An 18374-nucleotide genomic window follows, 5' to 3' on the forward strand; every position below is an offset into this window, starting at 1 on the left:
TTGTCATACTTGAAACTTATCATCCACCATACAGGAGTTGCAAACATTACAAGTTGGTAAGAGGATGTTGTTGCAACACCAATGAAGAAATAAAGATGAGCAGACTAGCAGCTGTGAACTGTGGCGTTTTTATTGACACAAAAGGGAGCAGGGAAACGGTTTACTTCTTCTTGGACACACCCACGGTGCGACCACGGCGACCGGTGGTCTTGGTGTGCTGACCGCGCACGCGCAGACTGGAAGAGAGGAGAGAGGAAGTCAGCCATGTACTTTTTTAAACACAACGATCACCAGCCAAACAACCGATTGACTGTAGAAGTCTGGATTTCATGTTCGATGATCATCCCAGTCATCAGAAGCTGTACATTAGGGCTGGGCAGTATGGCCTAAAATGTATATCACCGTATCATTTTGAAGTACAGACGGTAACTGTATACATCATGATATTCGTTTTTCTTCAATTCTAGTCGGCTAGTCTACCCAACTCGGATTTGGATGCGGTACGGCAGGTGTCACGTGTAGATTTTTTTTTTACAGTGCTTTGCCATGGAAAAAGCACTAGCTAGTGGTCTAGCTTTCAACAGTACGTTTAATGGGATCACAAGAAAACTTAGTTCAATATTTTTCATTGAGCTAGATAAATCGATTATGTTGGCCTACAATAAACATTTCACAATTCTAACTAACCTGGCATCTTTGCTTGCATGGCTACACTCTTCCATGCTGAATTTGACATTCAAGTCTTTGAAGGCCAAATATCGAATGTTGTCGTAAAGCCCGAAAACGATGCGCAAGATTGCTTGCTACGTTTGCAATATTTGTGTTAAACCTCTGTATGGTAATTTTACGCCGTGCCTGGGTCTGGCAAATTTGATTTCTGAAAGGCTCTACCGCGGTTACACGGTATAGTCAAACCCATATCGTAGGCCAAATTAATACCGGGTTATGTCTATACCGTTCATACCGCCCAACCCTACAATGTAGAGTGTGGGCCGTAACACAGGGTCACAGTAGAGCTACACTCAGCTCCATGGGGAACAGGCAGCATTTACGAGCGGAAATCTCACCCCCAGAAGTGCCTGAGCCCACGGTGGGCTCGGATCTTCTTCAGCCTCTCAAGATCTTCTCTCAGCTTGTTGTCCAGACCGTTAGCAAGGACCTGCAACACAACAACAGCCGTGAGGACACGGGTCCTAACAGAACAATACTGCTGATCCAGACTTTCGCTTGTGGGAATGACAAACCGAAATCACGGTTGTGCGCTGAAAACAAGTCTGGGTTTTTGTACAAAATAACACCTCTCAAGACTAAGGTCAAATAAGATGCGTGGCTGTCTCACGTACCTGGCTGTACTTGCCATCCTTGACGTCCTTCTGTCTGTTGAGGAACCAGTCAGGGATTTTGTACTGGCGAGGGTTCTGCATGATGGTCACGACTCTCTCCACCTGGCAACAGAGGCAGTGGAGTGAGGGACATGCCGACAGTGACCGCAGCAAGCAGCCAATAGGAAGAGCTGCAGCGATACAGATGGGGCTGGCGTAGAGCGGAGGCCATTACACAGCTCCCAGCTTCGCTTTGAGATTGGACTCGTGCTTACAGCATGAACACCAGCAGACATTTCGTCTCGTTTTACACAGAAGACACCTTTCTGCTATTTAAAATCAAGGCTTCCGTTTAGTTCATATGCCAAGCTGCTTAGCGTGTACAGTGGTCTCCTAAGTCTCCAACATGGCCACCATCACACCTGGCAGAAGGGCCATCGACGCAACTACATGTGGACCAGGAGCGTGACCCGCAGGTCACGACAACATGACCTGGGCAAGGGGACGTGGGTCATCTGGCTGGAACAACCTACGGCTGGATGTTCCCTCACCTCATCATCAGTCAGCTCTCCAGCCCTTTTGTTAAGGTCAATATCAGCCTTCCTCAGGACCACATGAGCATAGCGTCTGCCGACACCCTAGGAGGAAAAAACACAACCGTTACTCCCAGTCTGGGCCTGCTGGCCAACACTTGTTACCTCCTGAACATCAAACGGTGGCCAGGAAGATGAGATCTACATGTAGTATGGTAACAGTAACTCTTTACAAGTCAACATGTTGTACCGTTGCGAGTCTTTACCTTAATGGCAGTGATGGCGAAGGCAATCTTCCTCCGACCATCGATGTTCGTGTTGAGAACACGAAGAATGTGCTGGAACTTCTCGGGGATGACCAAAGACTGGAGACAAAAGGACAAGCGGTAAGTGATGGGGTAACTTTGGACAAGTATTTCATAGGTAGCTGGGGAACTTGCTGACTAAAGTTAAGTTGCCCATTGGCTAGCAACATTAATGCTTTGCGAAAATAAATGTCAAGAACCTACAGGCTGCACAGGCAAACACGTCCACTAACATGTTGGTAAGCATGGAACATCACTTTATAGATTATCTATTATTAATGAAGCTAGCTAGCTAACAATCTAACTAGCAACCTAGCTGGTGGCAGTATCGCAAAACAATGCATTCAACCGCTGCTCTAACAAATGCCACGAAACTAGACGTCAAGCACATAACACAAGGATCATGACAGCAGCACCAAGTTATATTATTCATGTTCCTTTCACATTTTATTACAAGTATACATGGCATGGTCGGCGCGGGCAAAGGACTTTGCCTAAGCATTGCCTAACTTAGTGCATTTACATCAATATCCTCCCCCAATTGTAAGTACATTTAAACTCGGTTCATACAATTACAATACCAAGAAACTAATATTCGTTTTAAAAAATCCTAACTGTTGCTTGTAAGCACGATGAACGCAGATTTTTTAAATTGTTTCGGTACATAAATTTCTCCCTCACCATCTTGGAAGCAGGTTCCGAGCGAAGAGGAAGTGGAAGTCATCTCGCGATGGTTTATGTCATTTTCACGAAAGATCACATAGGAAGTGATTCCAACAGTTGAAACTGGTCCGACAGACAACACATAATACAAAAAGATAACTGTCTCAGTGTATCGATAAAAAAAATATATTATATACAGTATCCTTCAACCTTTTTCTTTACATTTTCGAAAACCATCACTTTTTAATGGGGACGATATAGGTTACACACTTTAGTTTTGAACGTAACTCTGCGTTCTAGTTGTAGCCTACTCCTTGCTTCGACTTCGTAAATATGGCAACACCTTGTATCAATAGTAAGGGGAAACTGTAGTTTATTGTTTATTTGTGCAATTCTGTATATCTGTGGTTACTGTCTAACTGCTGTCTGTGGACACCCTTTGTTGAAATACCGCGTTAACGGTTAAGTTAATGCGAGCCTATTTTGCATTAATTTGAGCTCAAATACTATTATATTAGGCCTACTAGTTATATTAATCACTTTTTATAAAATACATTTCACGTTTCTTTACGTTTTTTTGGACATACTTTCACTTATAATAATAAGTGAAGTGGATCGGCAATGAGGCCGAAGAAGCCAGTCAGCGACGCCATGAAGAGACACTTGCACAACTCAGGTCTGCACAGCAGGGCTTTGAAGCATTGATGTCCAGGTTGTTGGACAAGCTACACCAAGTGCCAGGCTAGAAACCTAGGTGTCATATTTGACTCTGACCTTAATTTTGAAACTCATATACATCTATAAGATATGCATGCTCTCAAGATATGCACCCAGTAGATCCCTGAGGTCTGCTGGCACTGAACTCTGTGTAGCCCCCCCCCCCCCCCCCGTGCTAAAAGTTATTATGCAAAAACAATTACACCCTCAAGACAGTGTACATAGCTTCTAAAGAAATTGTATGCACTGGCTGTAGACTTAAAATACAAAAACATAAAGATGCTAAAGATGGAACTGGTTATCCAACAACTCAAGTCAATATTTTTTTTCCCACTAGGGGAAATTTGTTTGTAGACAGGTATTAAAACACATTCAATCCATCATAAATACTACATAAACAGCATACCTGACACCACACAGAGACAACACAATACAGTACAGTACAAGGATTACTTCATCTTGAAAACCCAGAAATAAGTTCTGTCAATGAATACTTAATGCCATTCATTTATGCAAATTTAGCCTCCCAATAGCAAAACAAACAAAAGAGTCCCCAAATCTTTTTGTTCTGTGGGTGGGAGCTCTATACCTTCTTCCTGAAGGCAAGAGCTCAAACTCCGCCTTCAGGGGATGGTCAGTACAAGCCGATATGGCCTGGGTCTTCCTTACGACCTGCCTAACATAAAGCTCAGAGAGCTGAACTTGGTTTACCCCAATGACTTTACTGGCCACTCTGACAAGCCGATCAAGCCTGTTCTTATTAGCCAGATTCAGATTCCCAAACCATACCACAACACGAAATGTCAGCACCGACTCAATAAACGTTCTATGAAACAGCGGAAAACTAGAGAAAGATGCTAATTTAACAGCCACAATCAAGACAAGCACACATGATCTTTGGGTTTTTGACATTGGGTTTTTGTAATTGTATGCCTTCTCCCCCAACAGGCAGTTTAAAATATAGCCTCCAAATTGTGACTTGTATAATCTACAAAGGCAGGTCTCAACATGTCAATAACCTGGCAGTGTATGAAGTTAGAAATCACCAACTACTACAATAGTTAAATGAAAGAGGGGGAAGTTTCAAAACCATAAAAAGGTAACCAAAGCCTTAAGAATTGGAATGTAATGCTATCCAAAATGATTTACATACATGTCTCTTATAACCCTGCCTGTTTCATTGCCTTCAAAAATGAAGGAATTTGAAGGAATTGCTCTATGGAACAGACAGATAATAACTGAGAACCAATGAGAACAAGTCAGACTAGCTTACATAAACCTGGTTCCTATTGGACCATATGTAGGTGGGCTCACATTCTGTTTTCCTACTGGTCCATATATAGAGATTGATACGGTGGCCTGAATGAGAGAGGTAAGGTGAGACACTGGTAAAGGAGGAAGTAGAAATATTTTGCGCAAGATCCAATTTCTGACTACATTAATCTGTAAGGCTGATTCTAAAACTGAAAAACCGACTTGAAAGTAAGTAATTCTACAATATTATTTCACAGTATCAATTTGCACATACAGTAACAAAGAAGGTGATGTTCCAGAGTTTTCTAAGAAAAGGTGAAGTTGCCTTTTTTTTCTTAGTCTTATGGACAAATTTATTCAACTAATATGATCTAAAAAGACCAAGATAACTTTTATTGTTTAACTTAATTAATTAATTAACTTAATTGTTTGGTTACATTTACATTTATTCATTTAGCAGACGCTTTTATCCAAAGCGACTTCCAAGAGAGAGCTTTACAAAGTGCATAGGTCACCGATAATAACAACAAGATAGCCACAAAAACATTGCGAGTAGCCAAAACATGAAGCACACATTGTGAACAACCAAAGTAAGTGCCAAAGGGAAGAACCATAAGAGCATGTAGTTAAACAAGTTACAATTAAACAACATGAACCGCTATAAGTGCAAGTGTACCTGTAGGAAAAAAAAACAAGCAACAATAATAAAACAATATATCACAGCGAGTACAAAAATTTTAAATCAGTTACCACTAACCACAAGAGCAACAAGTCTCTAAGCAAGAGTCATTGTGAACCTTGAGGAAACTAACATCGGGTCAAGCGAACCATTCCTAATGCTTCCGTTGTACTCCCGGAACGAGTGCGTCTTGAGCCTTTTCTTGAAGGTGGAGAGACAGTCAGTGTCTCTGATGGAGGTAGGGAGTTGATTCCACCACTGGGGGGCCAGACAGGAGAAGAGCTTGTGTTGGGACCGGGCAGTCTTGAGCGGTGGGACCACCAGGCGGTTGTCTGAAGAAAACCGTAGGTGACGGGTGGGGGTGTAAGGCTGCAGGAGAGACTTGATGTAGACAGGTGCAGTCCCGTTCACTGCTTGGAAGGTCAGTACCAGGGTCTTGAATCTGATACGGGCCATGATAGGTAGCCAGTGGAGAGAGATGAGGAGCGGGGTAACATGGGAGCGTCTGGGTAGATTGTAGACCAGGCGGGCCGCTGCGTTCTGAATCCTCTGAAGAGGGCGGGTTGCCCATGCTGGGAGACCAGCAAGCAGCGAGTTGCAGTAGTCCAACTTGGAGAGGACAAGTGCTTGGACTAGCAGCTGGGTGGAGTGCTCAGACAGGTATCTCCGGATCTACCGGGAGACTGCAGCAATGTGGGCCGTGAGGGAGAGCTCGTCGTCCATGATAACCCCAAGGTTCCTGGCAGAGGATGAAGGGGTCATCGTCGCAGATCCCAGGGTGATTGAGAGATCGTGGGAGATGGAGGGTTTAGCCGGGATCATGAGAAGTTCTGTTTTGGCGAGGTTCAGCTGGAGGTGGTGCTCGGTCATCCAGGCGGAGATGTCTGTGAGGCAGGCCTCAATCCTAGCTGAGATCCCCGGATCGGTCGGGGGGAACGACAGGTACAGCTGCGTGTCGTCAGCGTAGCAGTGGTAGGAGAAGCCATGGGAGGTGATGATTGGTCCAAGTGAGGTGGTGTACAGAGAGAAGAGGAGGGGTCCAAGGACGGAGCCCTGTGGGAACCCCAGTGGAGAGCTGGGGGGGCCTGACAGTTTGCCTCCCCAGGTGACCTGGTAGGATCTTCCCGACAGGTAGGATGAGATCCACTGGAGTGCAGTGCCAGTGATGCCCATCTCAGAAAGTCTGGAGAGCAGGATCTGGTGGTTAACCGTATCAAACGCTGAAGAAAGGTCCAGCAGAACGATGACGGATGACCTGGAAGCCGCTCTGGCAGGGGAGTGGTGACTGACAGGATGGCAGTTTCTGTGGAGTGGCCAGTCTTGAAGCCCGATTGGTTGGGGTCAAGCAGGTTGTTCTGAGAGAGAAAGTTTGACAGTTGGTTAGATACATTAATACGTTAATTGATTGTTCTGCCTTCTCTGCTTCCTCTCTGCTTTACAAACTGCATTTTCCGGTTTCACTTGGTGATTTCCACAGAACTCAGTCTGTTGTTTTGGCAATAATCTTATAGCAAGAGATTATAAAACAAGCCTATTGTGAGAAGAATATGTTTAAAAATAAAAACGACATTTAATGTGGTGAGTTACAGTGAAAAGCATCAAAAGCATGGCGAGTATGTATAATACTTGTTTCAATAATGTTGATCTACTGTACTACATCATACATCGCAAAGCACCTTGTTTGTGCATGTTTCCACCTGCTGCACAAACCAAGTAAACTTGGCACAATTTCATTTCATACCAACCCCGAACATAATGAAAAAGACAGACTTACCAACACACAAGACTACAACACATTTTAAAGGCAGTGTAGGTAAGGTGTTTTTGAGAAGCACGTTTTGTCATATTTGCTCAAATAAATGTCACATCCTGATAGCAATCAATCAAATGCTCTGACAGTAAAATAAAATAAATCGGATATCTGTGGCCCATCGCAGGACTGTAGTAAACACACCTAATCATTGTGTCGGACCGAATGCAAGGATTGGACGAGGTACTTTTGCCTGTTGCCCTCCTGGGAGTAGTCAGGCAGTAGTACATGTGTTTTGAGGGACTGGCCATGAGGGGAGGGGGTGGGATATTTTGGGTTGGATACTTTCAAACTCAATCCAAAATGGCTAGTTTTGCAAAACTTACCTAACTTGCCTTTATGTGTGAATGAAAATGAGTTAAGTGGCAAACAAATTACACATAACTGTCTATGTGACAATACTTCTGTGCTGGATATGTCTAGAGTGTTTTAACATACTCAATAGAAACATCTATTGTCACTCATAGTCTACCATAGAACCATAGTCTACATGATTCACTCTCTCCAGGAATCTACAATGGCTACAAGTAATGCGGAACACCTGTTGAGAACTCTGGATCAACTAGGGGAAAACAATCTGAAGAGGTTTCAGTGGTACCTGCAGAATGAAGTGGATGGGTTTAATCCCATCCCAAAGAGCAAGTTGGAGAAAGCTGACAGACCAGACACAGTGGATAAGATGGTGGAGTCATACGGACTTGAAAGAGCTCTGAAGATCACTGTGAAGATCCTGGGGAAGATTCCACAGAATGATCTTGCTGAGTCGCTGATGAAAAACTGTTCCATGGGTATTTAAAATCTATGTGTTTATCAGATTGAATACTGTATCAAACTGGATTGTACGTAATATTCAGAAATATATTGTCTTCACTGCTACAGATACAGTGTAGAGGAGATGTTGCCCTCCTTCCTGTGTCTGAAGTTACTGCATGTGTATATCATTTAGGACAGCAGACGACTGACACCATTCTCATAACTAAATAAGGTGACATTGGTGGTAGTCCCGCTTGCTAACACCAACCCCAGTCCAACACAGGACAGGAAACACAGTACAGATACAGACAAGGACCGCGTTTCCCAGATTCGTTAAGAAGCGCTTAACGCTAAGAGCTTCTTAGGAGCGTTCTACGAATCTGGGAAACCCACAGCTCCATAGAGTGTAAAACCTGAGAATATCAGACAGTGCAGCCCTGACTCTTCCTGTCTTCTCTCTCCTCACAGATGTCAGTGGTGCTGAGGAGGCTGGTGAGAACACTTCAACTTCTTGCCTTCCTCAGGTAGTCCAGGGTTCTTCCAACCCGACTGAGACTGGAGACCATGAACTGCCTAGTGGAAACCCCTTAGAGTATGGTAAATAATCGGACTGATTATTATCTTCTGATATCTACTGCTAATTTAGAAAGAAAGAGTTGATGGACAGAGTAAAGGGCATTACATTTGGCAATAATTACAATATAGACACCCTACTAAATTCTAATAACTTAGAACAACTTTTTCATAATTAAGTGAAACTTTAACCTTATGATGAAGCTACATATTAGGAAAATCAATATTAGTCTGCTAATTCACTTTCCAAATAGGTATACCTTTATTTTATTTTAATGATATGAATGAAATGAAAATGATTAAACGGTTGAGTTCACATCTATATGTTCTTTCTGTAGATGAATATGCAGAAAAGATCAAATACAACAAACGCAAACATCAACTACAACTCAAATCAAAGTACGAAGAAACAGTTGATAGAATGAAACAGCATGGCAAGAAAGTCCTCCTTGACAGCATCTTCACAGAGCTCTACATCACAGAGGCTGGAGGTGGAGAGGTTAATCACCAACATGAAGTGCGACAGATTGAGGCAGAATACAGGAAGATTAGAGGGTCAGAAAAAACAATCACATTCAACAACATCTTTAAATGCCCACGTGAACGAAACAAACTTATCAGAACGGTTCTGACCAAGGGAATTGCTGGAATTGGCAAAACGTTTTCCTCGCTAAAGTTCACTCTAGACTGGGCAAACGGAAATGAAAATCAAGACATTGACTTCATTTTTCCACTCCCTTTTCGACAGCTAAATTTGTTCAAGCAAGAGAAGCACAACTTGATTGATGTCATTCATAAATGCTTCAAAGAAATGGAGAAAGAGCTTCTCGCTGCCATTTTCACAGAAACACAAGAAAACAAGAAAAACCTGAAAGTTCTATTTATCTTGGATGGTCTTGATGAGTTCCAGATAAACCTCAACTACGAGAAGTATGAAAGCTGTGATGTTGTCACAGAGCCGAAGTCCATTGATGTGCTACTAACAAATCTGATCATGAAAGATCTGCTTCCTTCTGCTCTCCTATGGATAACGTCCCGACCTGTCACAGCCAATCAGATCCCCTCTGAGTGTGTTGACCTGGTGACAGAGGTACGAGGGTTCAATGAGAAACAGAGGGAGGAGTACTTCAAGAAAAGATGCAGTGATGAGAAAGCCAAAGCAATCATCTCACACATCAAGCAACCCTCATCAAAGAGCCTCTACATCATGTGTCACATACCAGTCATCGCTTTCATTATTGCAACAGTTTTAGAGACCCATGGAGAAAAAGAGTTGCCCAAGACTCTGACTCAAGTTTACATACTCTTCCTGGTTGATCAAGTCAGAAAGATGAACGTGAAGTATAATAGAAAAGCTGAGTCTGACGCACCCTGGGACAAAAAAGACATTAAGATTATTCGATCACTAGGGAAACTGGCGTTCAAACAACTGGAAAAGGGCAACCTGATTTTCCATGAGGCAGACCTGAGAAAATGTGACATTGATGTCCAAAGAGCTGCAAACTGCTCTGGAGTGTGCACAGAAATATTTTCTGAAGATAAATGGGGTGGTGAAGAGAAGGTGTACTGCTTTATCCATCTGACCATCCAGGAGCTTTTTGCTGCTCTGCATGTGTTTCTGTCATTCCGTAATGACAATGTGAATTTAATGTCAAAACATTTTTACAATAGATTAACCTTCCTCCAATCACCTGTCAGATTCTACAAGAGTGCTGTGAACAGAACCTTAGAAAGTGAGAATGGACAGCTAGACCTGTTCCTCCGCTTCCTCCTTGGCCTCTCAATGGAGTCCAACCAGGAACTCTTGACAGGTCTACTAATAAGGAGAAGAAGCAGCGCACAGAGCCTTGAGAAAACAGTCAAATACATCAATAAGAAGATCAGAGAGGATCCCTCTCCAGAGAGATGCATGAATCTTTTCCACTGTCTAAATGAACTGAATGACCGTTCTCTGGTGCAGAAGATCCAATACTACCTGAGCTCAGGAAGTTTCTCCAGTGAGAAGCTCTCATCTACACAGTGGTCAGCTCTGGTCTTTGTGTTGCTGACTTTAGAAGAGAAACTGGACGTGTTTGACCTGAAGATCTACTCCAGATCAGAGGAAGGTCTTCTGAGGCTGCTGCCAGTGGTCAAAGCCTCCAAAACTGCTCTGTATGTATAAGGCATTCAAACTTAAAATAACCAAATAACTTATAATATTATATCAAATAAAATATATGCCCTTTCTCTGTTATTTAAATATCATATCAGTACATGACCCTGATGATGTCTTATGTTCTCCTACTGTCATTTAGGCTGACTGACTGTAACCTCTCAGAACGGTGCTGTGAAGCGCTGGCCTCGGTTCTCCCTTCCTCAGATCTTAGAGAGCTGAACCTGAGTAACAATGACCTGGGGGATTCAGGCATGAAGCTGCTCTCTGATGGATTGGGGAATCCAGGCTGTAAACTGGAGACGCTGAGGTGGGTAATCATGCTGAACAGAAAACATCTAGTTACATTTCACACGCTATATTTGCAAGCTTGATTTGGGCTTGAGTAGTCAATGTTGTTGCCTTGTGCTGCAAAGACTTTTATACATCTTTGATGAAGAGCTAGATGGTTCTCTAATGACCTAAGAAAGTTATATACCATTTAATTTTAGAGACGAACTTGCTATTATTTTACTATCCAAATATTGTCCAATAGCATTTAGTCTTTGTTGGTATGCTCTTATCTCTATCTCTCAGTTAGCCCTGTTGTAGGAAAGTTGGCAGTAGCTGCTCTCTATTCTAATGTAAAGTGAAAGGATGTAAATGTAAATGTAAAGGAGTACAGCTTAACTACAGTTTCAAGCTACAGTTTGAACTCACACAAGGTTGTTTCTGTCAGTACCTCAGCACTACAGAGGAATGAGAATGTTGTCTCAGTTTTGGTGTACATGTATTCATTCTAAAGTGGTATGTTCACATTTAGGTTACATTGCAGAACAGCAAGCTGGTATGACAGACAGTCCCAACTAAGAGGACAGTAGTGTCTTCATGGTAGGCACTTGGACACCACTGGTTTAAAATGTGAAAAAGCTCAACTGGATAGTTAAAATTAGGGTCTGGGGACCAAATAATGAATGTGTCTTATAGAAATAGTCAACACATGTCTCTGTTGTTAAGGAAACCAAAGCCTGTGTCATACCATGTCTATGCTGTCCATTTGGTTTAGAAGGCTACTCCTCTTCTTGCTCATGTCTCCTCTTTGGGCTGGCCATGTTTTGAGTTTCCATAGAACCATGACCACCAAAATGAGCACAAACAAATCCTTCCTGAACTGGGGGGGGGGGGGAATTAATTCTGTCTAATGAAGGGGAGGTGCAGCTACGACAGCACCTGACAAATGATCCCCTCTGTGCTGACTCACTCTGGAGACCCACATGGATTCTGTCACAATATTGATCCTCTTTCTACAGACTGTCAGACTGTCTGGTCACGGAGGAAGGCTGTGCTTCTTTAGCCTCAGCTCTGAGGTCCAACCCCTTCCACCTGAGGGAACTGGATCTGAGCTACAATCATCCAGGAGAAAAAGGATTGAAGCTGCTCTCTGCTGGACTGGAGGATCCACTCTGTAAACTGGAGAAACTCAAGTAAGGAGATTTTGTGTTTTTTATATACCTCTTTACCCTTGTGCTGCCTTCGGGTCACAATGACCCAAAGGTTCACAACGACCCATCGTTGTGCTGCGACAACTTTACCCAATACAAAAACAAATAAAAAGCATTTTCTTTTAATATGACCTTTAATATAACCTTCGCGCTGTGGGGGGTGTGAGACATCCCGACGGTTAAAAGAAAATACTTCACTTTATTTTTGTATGAGGTAAAGTCGTCGCAACACGTGGGGGGGTCAAATGACCTGAAGAGAACACAAGGGTTAATGTCATTTTGCGCAACAACGAATAGACAGGTGAACATAATTGCAACATATTCGACATGCATTTCCTGGGGTGTATTCCAGAAAACGGGTTTTGTGAAAACTGTGAGTTTGCTAACCTTAAAATGAGGGAAACTCTGTGAACCTAACCTGCTGGCTGGCAGCTTATTTTTAACAAACCATGAGTTTCTCCCTATCTCCTCATGCTGAGCCTGAAGCAACTGTCCTTTCCTCGACAATCCGATCAATGTTGAAGCCAACACAATTCTCATAACCTTATGTCGGGAGAGGATTTTGAGACCCTGATTAGATATTCTGTAATTCCCTGATGAATATTTAATCACAAGTTACTGTTTTTCATCACACTATCAATTCGATGTTCTTTTTTTCCTAAAAAAATAAATAAAACAATTTGTATTTTACAGTGTTCTAACAACCATGACCCCACCTCTAACCAGAGAACCAACAACTCAATTTCAAGATCTGCCTTTCTAATCTGCCGTTCCAAATACACAGTTTCTAGGTCATCTTTTGCCATTTTCGCCCTGACATGCATTTGGTTAAACTCCTTTATTTATAGGCCTAACTAGGAAAACATAAGGATGACTGAACTAACTCAGATGGAATATGCCTCTTATGAAAAGATAGAAATTACATGTTTATTTAGAAAGTCACTAGGTTAGGGTTAGGTTCATCCGCATCATTCCTATGTTTATTCCTACAGTGTGGATTATGGTGGAGAGTGCAGGATCAAACCTATCCCTAGGAGATGTGAGTATTGACTGCTACTTGGTTATAGTACACATGGTCATACAAGGGATGCATACATACATACATACATACATACATACATACATACATACATACATACATACATACATACAGTTAGGTCCATAAATATTTGGACATTGACACATTTTTCATCATTTTGGCTCTGTATACCACCACAATGGATTTGAAATGAAACAATCAAGATGTGCTTTAAGTGCAGACTTTCAGCTTTAATTTCAGGGTATTTACATCCAAATCAGGTGAACGGTGTAGGAATTACAACACATTTGATATGTGGCCCCCCCCTTTTTAAGGGACCAAAAGTAATTGGACAATTGGCTGCTCAGCTGTTCCATGGCCAGGTGTATGTTATTCCCTCATGGGAGTTCGTTATTTTATTGACAAGGAGCAGATAAAAGGTCTAGAGTTCATTTCAAGTATGGTATTTGGAATCTGTTGCTGTCAACTCTCAATATGAAGTCCAAAGAGCTGTCACCATCAGTGAAGCAAGCCATCGTTAGGCTGTAAAATCAAAACAAACCTATCAGAGAGATAGCAAAAACATTAGGTGTGGCCGAATCAACTGTTTGGTACATTCTTAAAAAGAAAGAACGCACTGGTGAGCTCAGCAACACCAAAAGACCCGGAAGACCACGGAAAACAACTGTGGTGGATGACAGAAGAATTCTTTCCCTGGTGAAGAAAAACCCCTTCACAACAGTTGGCCAGATCAAGAACACTCTCCAGGAGGTAGGCGTATCTGTGTCAAAATCAACAATTAAGAGAAGACTTCACCAGAGTAAATACAGAGGGTTCACCACAAGATGTAAACCATTGGTGAGTCTCAAAAACAGGAAGACCAGATTAGAGTTTGCCAAAAAACATCTAAAAGAGCCTGTACAGTTCTGGAACAACATCCTATGGACAGATGAGACCAAGATCAACTTGTACCAGAATGATGGGAAGAGAAGAGTATGGAGAAGGGAAGGAACTGCTCATGATCCAAAGCATACCACCTCATCAGTGAAGCATGGTGGAGGTAGTGTTATGGCGTGGGCATGTATGGCTGCCAATGGAACTGGTTCCCTTGTATTTATCGATGATGTGACTGCTGACAAAAGCAGTAGGATGAATTCTGAAGTGTTTCTGGCAATATTATCTGCTCAGATTCAGCCAAATGCTTCAGAACTCATAGGACGGCGCTTCACAGTGCAGATGGACAATGACCCGAAGCATAATGCGAAAGCAACCAAAGAGTTTTTTAAGGCAAAGAAGTGGAATGTTCTGCAATGGCCAAGTCAATCACCTGACCTAAATCCAATTGAGCATGCATTTCACTTGCTAAAGACAAGACTGAAGGGAAAATGCCCCAAGAACAAGCAGGAACTGAAGACAGTTGCAGTAGAGGCCTGGCAGAGCATCACCAGGGACGAAACCCAGCGTCTGGTGATGTCTATGGGTTCCAGACTTCAGGCTGTCATTGACTGCAAAGGATTTGCAGTCAATGTCACTAATTAGATTTATGATTATGTTAGTTTGTCCAATTATTTTTGGTCCCTTAAAAAGGGGGGGGCCACATATAAAATGTGTTGTAATTCTTACACCGTTTACCTGATTTGGATGTAAATACCCTGAAATTAAAGCTGAAAGTCTGCACTTAAAGCACATCTTGATTGTTTCATTTCAAATCCATTGTGGTGGTATACAGAGCCAAAATGATGAAAATTGTGTCAATGTCCAAATATTTATGGACCTAACTGTACATACATACATACATACAGGCATACAGGCATACAGACATACTGCATACATTAACACATACACACACATTCACATACACGTACACACACACACAAACACATCGATAGCACACAAACACTCACACAAAAACATACAAACACACACACACACATTTACATACATACACATAAGCAAACACACACATACAAACGCACACACACACATACACGCATACACACATACACGCATACACACACACAAACACACAAATGCATTCACACACAAACTCACATGCACACACAACACATATACACCCAGCATATACACACAAATACACACTGCGTTAGTGTATGTGTTTGTGTGTATGTGATAGCGTGTATGTGGACCAGTGTCTATCTCCAGTAACTGCTTAGTGTGCAATGTGTGTGAGAGAGTGTGTGTACCCTTGTCTCTCCTCTTTTCTCCTCTCTTCTGCTCTCTCTAGTTACCATTCATTACAGTACGGGAGGGATGGGATGCAGAACCAGAGAGAGAGGGAGGGAGAAAGACAGAGAGAGAGAGAACAAAGTGATAGTAGAGGAACGCACAGGATGGATAGACGGAAAAAGGGGACATAGTGAAAGGGTGGAGGAAGGAGGAGAAGGGCGTCAGGTGGCTGAGCGGTGAGGGAGTCGGGCTAGTAATCAGAAGGTTGCTGGTTTGATCCCCGGCTCTGCCAAATGACGTTGTGTCCTTGGGCAAGGCACTTCACCCTACTTGCCTCGGGGGAATGTCCCTGTACTTACTGTAAGTCGCTCTGGATAAGAGCGTATGCTAAATGACTAAATGTAAATGTAGGAGAGAGGGGTCATTCTAGTGTGAATGATGATGATCCGTAATATTGTGTCTTGGTCTCCCCCATCAGATGTCTGTGAGCTCACGCTGGACCCAAACACAGCACATGGAAACCTCTCTCTGTCTGAGGAGAACAGAAAGGTGACATGGATGAGAGATGAGCAGCTGTATCCTGATCACCCAGAGAGATTTGACTATTGGCCACAGGTGCTGTGTAGAGAGGGTCTGTCTGGGCGCTGTTACTGGGAGGCAGAGTGGAGTGGTGGAGGGGTTTATATAGCAGTGACGTATAAAGGAATCAGCAGGAGAGGGAGGGGTTCTGACTGCAGGCTTGGATTCAATAACAAGTCCTGGAGACTGTACTGTGGTAATCACAGTTACTTTGTCTGGCACAATAAGAAGAGAACTGACATACCTGTCCCCCCCTCCGGCTCCCACAGAGTAGGAGTGTATCTGGACTGGCCGGCCGGCACTCTGTCCTTCTACACAGTCTCCTCTGACACATTGACCCACCTGCACACATTCCACACCACATTCTCTGAGCCCCTCTATCCAGGGTTTATGCTTTATGACTATGACAGCTCAGTCCCTGTGTCAGGTAGAATAGCTAACGTTAATACATGCTAAGAAGACTCAGTGATGTTTTATTGGCAAAAGGAGTTTGTACAAAGCATTGAATGTAGGGGTGCCAATAATTGTGGGACACATTGTTCCATTAAAAATAAGTATTTCTTGACAGATTTCCTTTAATTTCCTTTAGAGCCTTTGCAGTTGCCGGTCCTAGAGAGTGGAATCAACTTCCCCTTTCTATCAGACAGGCTCCTTCATCGTCTGTTTTTAAATCCAAACTTAAAACACACTTATATGCACTTGCGTTTCCCACTACCTCTTGGGTTGTGATGTTACTTATTTTACTGTTATTGACTGTTTGTATTTAGTTTTTATTATGTATTTTATGGTGTCTTTAAAAAAAAAAGACTGATTTTGTTCGGCACCTCGTCAGCCTTGCTGTGTTAGAGTGTGCTTTATAAATAAAATGTACTTGCTTACTTTAAAAAAATGCATTTGTGTTTCTTTCTCAAACATAATTTACTTCAGTTGAAGGTTATATTGTAAAAAGAATCTGTGTAACATTAAGCTAAATCGCTGTCACAGTGTGTTGAGTGGATTGTAGGCAGGAGACAGATATCATGCAAGAGGTTCTTTTAATTAATGTCCATCAGCAAAAACAAGATATCAAACAACTTAGGTGTCTTTGAAAAAACAACAAAAACGGAATCAAAGTACTACTCAGACTTTTAGCGAAGCTCAAAAGGCAATCGTGATGCCCAACATACTAGAATATAGTGACGACAGAATTTTTTTGGGACAATACCTGACAAAGGACTAACACAAAACTAACACCTTATACACAGTGTGTCTGTATGCGTGTCTGTGTGTGTCTGTATGTGTGTCTGTGTGCGCGTGTGTGTGTCTGTGTATTTGTCGGCTCCTCTGTATGTTGTAGCTTAGCCATATATACCCACTTGTTTAGTTTCATACTTTATATTTAATTTACTTTCTTTGGCCCCGCTCATAGTTCCTCTTCCCTCTGGCGTGTGTCCATTGTCGTTTGGCTACATCACTGTAAATAAACCCTTGCACTTCAGTTTTGGTTCTGTCTTCGTCTGTTAACTCCCAAAGTGTTGAGGGTGGTATAGTTACTCATGGACTCCTCCAGACTTGTGCACTGCAAGGTCAGCCTGAGGTAACGCATGCAAACACAACAGCACACCTGCAGCTGCAGCTGAAGCAGGGGAAGTCTGAGGATGACAGGGATATAGCTGAGAAGGACGAGACAATGGACCTTCTGAAGAGGAACCACCAGAGGAAGGTGGACACTCACTTAATTGTTGATTCATCAAGACATGAAAGGCTACTGTATGCCTATGTTGTTTGAGTTTCCAATCTACCATGTCCGAGTTATAGTCTGTTGTGTTATTAAGCGTAGCCTTTATGGAGTGGTGTACGGGAAATGATTTTTCCCCCACAGAACAGAGCCCCCCCACCCCCTTGCCAGAAAAGTTCAACGTCAGTGAATACACATATAATCATTTTTATGTATTTATTTATCAACCTGCAATTTCTGTTTCTGATGAAATGGTAGATACCAGCAATAAGACTGGTATCTAACCAGCTTGTCCATTATATAAACAGCATGATCAGTAATTAACAAATTTGGTCAACTTTTTCATATGTGGTTACCACGGCCACCGTCGTGACCAGCAAGAAACCAGCTTAAAATGTAAACTGAATCATATAGACATTCTCAGCTGTGCACCAGCAGCTGGTTGATTGTTTTTTGCCCTAATTTCACAGAAACAACAGTGATTAGGTGAGAACAAGCCTCTGTATTAATGTATTTACATTTAGTCATTTAGCAGACGCTCTTATCCAGAGCGACTTACAGTAAGTACAGGGACATTCCCCCGAGGCAAGTAGGGTGAAGTGCCTTGCCCAAGGACACAACGTCAGTTGGC

At 42.6% G+C, this 18374-nt stretch overlaps 2 protein-coding genes across 5 annotated transcripts; one reads left to right on the plus strand and one right to left on the minus strand.

The window, feature by feature from the left end:
* Positions 1–112: 112 nt before the first annotated feature.
* On the minus strand, positions 113–2965 carry rps18 (ribosomal protein S18). Its single transcript, XM_062486685.1, has 6 exons — positions 2842–2965; positions 2122–2220; positions 1874–1960; positions 1344–1445; positions 1068–1159; positions 113–236 (listed from the first exon to the last, which is right to left on the minus strand). Exons 1-6 carry the CDS (start codon positions 2842–2844, stop codon positions 161–163), a joined length of 459 nt encoding a protein of 152 aa, XP_062342669.1. The 5' UTR covers positions 2845–2965; the 3' UTR covers positions 113–160.
* A 1947-nt stretch (positions 2966–4912) lies between these two features.
* On the plus strand, positions 4913–16906 carry LOC134040639 (NACHT, LRR and PYD domains-containing protein 3-like). 4 transcript variants are annotated; one of them, XM_062486643.1, is made up of 8 exons: positions 4913–5022; positions 7792–8071; positions 8505–8633; positions 8948–10760; positions 10904–11071; positions 12051–12224; positions 13235–13281; positions 15926–16906. In XM_062486643.1, exons 2-8 carry the CDS (start codon positions 7801–7803, stop codon positions 16480–16482), a joined length of 3159 nt encoding a protein of 1052 aa, XP_062342627.1. In that variant the 5' UTR covers positions 4913–5022; positions 7792–7800; the 3' UTR covers positions 16483–16906. The 4 variants fall into 4 exon arrangements, with proteins under 4 accessions (XP_062342627.1, XP_062342628.1, XP_062342626.1 ...); XM_062486644.1 differs by lacking the exon at positions 7792–8071 and having other exon boundaries at positions 4934–5022; XM_062486642.1 differs by lacking the exon at positions 4913–5022 and having other exon boundaries at positions 7566–8071.
* Positions 16907–18374: the final 1468 nt, after the last annotated feature.

Source organism: Osmerus eperlanus, chromosome 20 (genome assembly GCF_963692335.1).
Source record: "Osmerus eperlanus chromosome 20, fOsmEpe2.1, whole genome shotgun sequence".
Classification (NCBI taxonomy): Eukaryota; Metazoa; Chordata; class Actinopteri; order Osmeriformes; family Osmeridae; genus Osmerus; species Osmerus eperlanus.

Coding starts and splice junctions, on each gene's coding strand:
- rps18 (XM_062486685.1), bottom strand. Junction 1,446..1,873: donor GAGAGCTGACTGATGATGAG/GTGAGGGAACAT, acceptor CTCTGTTGCCAG/GTGGAGAGAGTCGTGACCAT. Junction 237..1,067: donor GGGCTCAGGCACTTCTGGGG/GTGAGATTTCCG, acceptor CCTCTCTTCCAG/TCTGCGCGTGCGCGGTCAGC.
- LOC134040639 (XM_062486642.1), top strand. CDS start 7,774: ATGATTCACTCTCTCCAGGAATCTACAATGGCTACAAGTAATGCGGAA. Junction 8,634..8,947: donor TGGAAACCCCTTAGAGTATG/GTAAATAATCGG, acceptor TTCTTTCTGTAG/ATGAATATGCAGAAAAGATC. Junction 11,072..12,050: donor TGTAAACTGGAGACGCTGAG/GTGGGTAATCAT, acceptor CTCTTTCTACAG/ACTGTCAGACTGTCTGGTCA.